At 42.6% G+C, this 6,000-nt stretch overlaps 1 protein-coding gene across 2 annotated transcripts in view; it reads right to left on the reverse strand.

Annotated features, from left to right (window-relative positions):
* Dlg5 (MAGUK family member discs large 5) overlaps positions 1 to 1,989 on the reverse strand; it is a 170,935-nt gene extending 168,946 nt beyond the window's left edge. For both annotated transcript variants that reach the window (XM_075697693.1, XM_075697685.1), the window contains exon 1: positions 1,503 to 1,989. In XM_075697693.1, coding sequence (XP_075553808.1) covers positions 1,503 to 1,533 — 31 coding nt within the window. In that variant the 5' untranslated portion in view covers positions 1,534 to 1,989. The remainder of the gene's footprint in view (positions 1 to 1,502) is intronic.
* Between the last annotated feature and the right edge of the window lie 4,011 nt (positions 1,990 to 6,000).

Raw genomic sequence — 6,000 nt, forward strand, 5'->3', positions numbered from 1 at the left:
GCCTTGTAATTTCTGCAGTTTCTTTTTTTTTTTCTTGCCCCCCAGCATTACACTCAATGGCTTAGTATCCACACTGCCAACTGTATTATTTTTATTTTTCCAGCGCACTGTATGCATGAAAATTTCACGCAGGTTGATACAAAATTTCAAGCCTGTACAGCCTTTTAATGGTTTGAAGCAAGTAAACAGGCAAACAGGGCAATAATCCAGCTAAACCAGTAACTTCCAGTAAACCATTTACATGCACATTTTGTCATTTGCAGTTACATATGCAACCTAATGCAATTTCACTGAACTTAATGCAGCAATCGAGCTACAAGTGCACTTTAGCTCATAAATAAAGCATTGTGGTCTTGCTTACTGCAAGGCCACACTGCTTGCACTATGAAAGTAAAACTTGTACCTATGCATGGGTGTAGAAGTATGATAAGGCTCTTGACCTACATATTTAGCAAATAATGCTTCCAGATTTTTTTTTTTTTTTTTTTTTACGGTCTGCATCATTTACAGCATACAAAGATTGCCCCCATTACATTTGTTTAGCGTAAGTAGCTGCCACTCATAGCACACTGCTAATGGAAGAGAGTGCCATTTCACAACTATGTAAGCAAAACACTTGTTACCAGTGGCCATCTACAAGAGCCTCTTTGCAGGGCTCTAGTATACTGTAGGCCACACAAAATACAAGAAAATATAACTGTATTGAATCCGCAGAGAAAATGAGAAATGCTCGCTATTCCATTATAAAGCCCATATTACTTGACAGCTGGCAACTTGAAGCTAGAACTGCAGACATAATCAAAAGATGCAAACTGGTTTGACTAGTGCGATGCAGACATAACAAGTGCAGCGCCCTAAAGCAGCAAATTAATATCGATAGCACTTAAACGCGATCGACATTTCAATGACAAAATGCGCGGAAAAAACGAGAAAACTTGCGCCCGCTAACTGGGGCGAGCCAAACACATAAGCATCAAAACTTCATGTATACGTTTATCGAGGCCAGCTAGTGAACTATAGCCAAAACGATTGCTAAAACGAAAAGAAGGAACAGAAAGACAGAAATGCACTATAACGGCCGGACTATAAGATCGACAACAATCTAATGCATACATGCACGTCCGTTGTAAACTATACCAGAGCTGCTCTCGAACGTTGTTCTACTTTCGACGTCACGAAAGCCCACGGCAGGGCAAACACAAAAGTTCAGATGCACAGTTTTTTGGTCGAGGCTACAAGGCAAGCAACTCCGACCACAAAATCAGCGATCCTGCTGTGTCCATCGCGCAGCATAGTGCGAATAGAAGAAGTTGAGACAGGTTCAAAGTACTCAAAGTAAAGATTAACACGGTGAAACTCGCACTCCGTTACAGTGTCCAGAGGAGCACGTATCAACAAACTAGGACACCACACATAAGTGATGAAAGATAAAGAAGCTGAACTACTAACGTTAAATTGCGAACTTTAGATATCAAACTTAATTAACATAACAAGTTTCTTACCTGAATTTTTGCCTGCACCACCGAGAAACATGATGGGGTCTCTTGTAGTGTCTGAGATCGAATGTGAATTTGCTACCCAAAGGAAGTCCACTACGCTAGTTGAAGGGCAACACCGATGTTGAAAACGGTTGCAGCTAACCTAATTACAACCTTAACTCGCGAGATCATCTTAGGATACAAGATTTGAACGATGATCTACCGCGAAAGTTAACGTGGTTATGTGTGGGCACCTCTCGACTCAACTATGTGAGGAGTGAATCCAAGTCCCCGCATACCCGCCATGTCAGCTATGACGCGGCAGCCAATACTAAAGCCCCCGCAGGACATGATCATTAATTGGACGCATTTATGTACGCTCTACACCTTCAGCAAACGGTAACTGCACTCCTCACACAACTACACACGGCGAATAACCAGCGCACTTGCACCTCAAAACGCCAAAGCACGGAGCGGCTAAAACAAAAACCAATCTAAAAAGTCAGTGCACGAGCCGAGCCTCAAGACGAGGGGAGAGGGCATTAACTAAATAGGCAACATACACAAACCAAACGTATTTTATTATGTATAAATACATACGCTTGTCTATATTTGCATAAATATAATACTATATTAAGTTTTTATTAAATAACTAACGGTCAATTTTTTTTTTTTTTTAAGAAATGCTGGTTTATCCGCTATGTGGTGCTACAAGCATTCCGAAACAGAAACCAACAAAGGCTTTCCTCGATCGATATATCCTCTCGCGAAAGAAGCAAACCACACGCAAATGAAGTACTAGCAGTAAAATGAAGCGATTAAAGGGCGTTCTCTTCCTAAATTTCGCATGCTGCTGAGTGATACGAGTTAGAATTGTCCCAGCCTTTTTCTTCGCGGTACGTTTATTTATTTATTTCCTTGTTTGTTTGTTTGTTTATTTGTTTGTTTGTTTGTTTTTACATATTTCAGCCCTGAGAGTGCTGTGGCACTAGTGGCAATGACTCAATATGTAACAAGGCTGTAAGCATGAAATGCACTACAAAGCGAATAAATTCTACAATATAAAAATCAGGCACAATAATCTTGTGAAGATAATAGGGTAGCATTTCTAAAAACAAATTTAGTTGCAGTCCACGGACGGTAACCGGGGGAGAGAACTTGGAGGTGTCTGTACGCGCATTAAAAAGTGGAAGGTTTAGTACGTGGTATTGGCGAATTGCAGTTCCACTTATATGAATGATAAGAGTCGACAATCAAATAAATTTCAGTGATTCAACGTACACGATAGCAATATCAGAGTAAAGTTGGGTTTAATGGAGGTTCAGGCAGTGGACGGCGAGAATTATGTGGGGGTTATAAATAAAATGGACAGCCTTCTTTTGAACCCGATTCAAATGTCGCATATAAGGACACCAACCAATGGGAGCTTATTCGAGCTCAGAAATCGTGCAAGTTATTCATGTGTCAATAGTTTCATTTCCTTAATCACCCAAGCCCGAGCTTTAGTCGTCTATACCAGTTTGTACCACCATCGACAAGAAAGAATCGTATTCGCCGATGTCGCAGTTTGTGGCTATGGTGTTGGGCTGCTGAGCACGAGGTCGCGGGATCGAATCCCGGCCACGGCGGCCGCATTTCGATGGGGGCGAAATGCGAAAACACCCGTGTGCTTAGATTTAGGTGCACGTTAAAGAACCCCAGGTGGTCAAAATTTCCGGAGTCCTCCACTACGGCGTGCCTCATAATCAGGAAGTGGTTTTGGCACGTAAAACACCAAATATTATTATTATGTCGCAGTTTAAGTTTCCGCGCTCGCCATGAGCGATCGACCTCCCGCGCGTCTGCGCATTCCACAGCTAAGCTTAAGCTCTCGTGCTCATAAGTATTCTGTAGCTTACATCGGTTTTGCTGCCGTGCGTTGAGGGAATATTGAAGACCTTTATATATTGCAAGAAAAATGATCTTACTCAAAGCTTGTTTTCTTATTCAACGTTTTTATTTTGTACAAGAAATAAACCATATATTATTTGCTTTCTTTTCTCAGTGAAGAACTCATACGTGCAAAATATTATTTAGTAAAAAAATTGTGTGTGTGAGTGCGTGCGCACGTCGGGGGGGTGGGGGGAGATTTCGTGGGGTTTTCTAGAAAAGAACTTGGTAGTTAAAGGGTCGGCGCAGACTAAAGACAGGTTCGAAGGCACTTTTCATTCTTTGTTTTACAGTTTTTGTCACTAGTTCCGTTAAATTAGGGACCACGACACACGACAAATTGGGAGTAAGAGCAAGCCCGATCGTACTTGAAAATTGTGTGTAAAACGGTCAAGGGGTCGTTTGGTTGTGCAAGAAATAGTAACATTTTTACTGACGCTAATGTTTATTGCCCACGTGTTACGTACATCCCATAAAGAACAGAGCAAAGGAGTCATTATTGAGATGTTTATGATCTTCGGGCAAGTAAAAAATATCGTGCACCGTCATCAGCATATAAACGATTGCTAGAATTAAGCAATATGTGCCAATGGTTATGTCCAGGTATGTTGGAACAGCTAACGATCTAGCAAACTGAATTTTCGTGATCTGCGTTTCTAGCAAATGCAGTTAGTAGAAAAAGATGTAGTTGCGTGCCACACCCCAAACATTAGTAGCGCCATAGTCCTTTAATCCTTTTTAAAAGTAAAAAAACGAAATCTGGTAGAACCAAACTTTGGGGCCAGTAACATTTGCCCACTGTAGTGTGGACAGGCGCACGCGCGTCGACCGCTTGATCTATCTATCTATCTATCTATCTATCTATCTATCTATCTATCTATCTATCTATCTATCTATCTATCTATCTATCTATCTATCTATCTATCTATCTATCTATCTATCTATCTATCTATCTATCTATCTATCTATCTACATGTATTTCCTTCTCTTCTTCCTAATTCTTCGTCTCGATGTTATTACGAGTGGCACTGCAAGGCCTGTGATTAAATGTAGCTGGGGTCTGAAGAGAAACACTAAATCAGTTTGTACTATTAACGAGAAGGAAGGGGGTTAACCGAGGGGTCCGATTTTTATTAATATTATCATAAGAAGCCAACAATCACAAAGACATCAAGGATAACATAGGGGAAATTACTTGCACTTACTAATTGAATTAAAGAAATGATAAATTAATGGCAATGAAAGTGGATGAAAAAACAACTTGCCGCAGGTAGGGAGCGATCCCACGTCTTCGTATTACGCCTGCGATGCTTTACCCCAAACCACACCCCAAACCGCGGCGCCGTTTCCCCATCCACTTTCCCCGTGGTGGCGCTAGCTAACAGTCCCAAGGTTAGTTCTAGTAATAAAAACATAAATACCCAAGAAAGTGGATGGGAAAACGGTGCGCGGTAGCTGAGTTGATTAGAGCATCGCAACCGTAATGCGAAGACGTGGGATCATTCCTCACATGCGGCAAGTTGTTTTTCATCCACTCTCATTGCCATTAATATATCATTTCTTTAATTCAATTAGTAAGTGCAAGTAATTTCCCCTATGCCCTATGGTGTCTCTTTTGGTTTCTTATGATTCGTACTAATAAAGTATTATTTCTAAACTTTTTTTTGTAATTTCGCGCTAAGAGCCTGATTATAGAAAAGAAACGAAAGAACAAACCCGTTTTAGCGACAAAAGCAAGGGAAGCTGAAGAGTCTGTCGAATTCAATAAGACGCTCATATACGGATGCGGGAACGTTATAAACCATGTAGGTAAAATTTGGGGATTTTTTTTCAATTAGGAGCGACGTAATCGTCGGTTAAAATTGCGCTGTAGCTCCGCCCCCCGTCGAATGCCGCGCGCTGCTGCTGACGCTGACGATGCGAGCGGAGACCGGAAACCGCGGTGTTGTGACGTCAACTCTAGTGTTTTGTTCCTTCGCAGCCTGCGCGACCGCGCCTGACCATGCTTGTTTCTGCGTGCGTGCCATCGTAATCTGCTTCGATCGACCCTGCATTCCTTTGTTGGTGCGTCTGCGTGTATGTAGAGTGGTAGTCAACGTGCGCAGCATCAACTGAAGTGGTGGGCCGATCATGCCGGCTTTCTGTGCAGCCTAAGGTTGCACCAGCACCAGCGGCCGCGACGATGTTGCCTTCCATTGCTTCCCACAAGACAAGAAGCTTTTAACGAAGTGGGAGGCTGCTGTGAAGCGAAAGAATTTCAAGCCCTCAAGAACAACAGTGCTGTGCTCCAACCACTTCCGTGACGACGATTATCACGAGAATTTATCATTAAAACGTGCGTTGGGTTTGCCAGTCAAGTCGGCTCGTCTAAGGCCCGGCGCAGTGCCGCCAGTGTTCGCGTACACAAGGAGCGTACACACGAACTCGCCCAAACCTGGATTTTGATTTACTGCGAGCTCCTTCGTGTTAGCACGCTGAACGGAAGGTGCATGTTTATCTCCCGCCCTTGACGCACGTTTCGTCGCAAAGCGCCGCGAATTTTCTATTTGCACGTGTGTTGTAAAACAGCCTGCATGCAGCTACCATAACGCAG

This window comes from Dermacentor variabilis, chromosome 1 (assembly GCF_050947875.1).
Source record: "Dermacentor variabilis isolate Ectoservices chromosome 1, ASM5094787v1, whole genome shotgun sequence".
In the NCBI taxonomy this organism is placed as follows: domain Eukaryota; kingdom Metazoa; phylum Arthropoda; class Arachnida; order Ixodida; family Ixodidae; genus Dermacentor; species Dermacentor variabilis.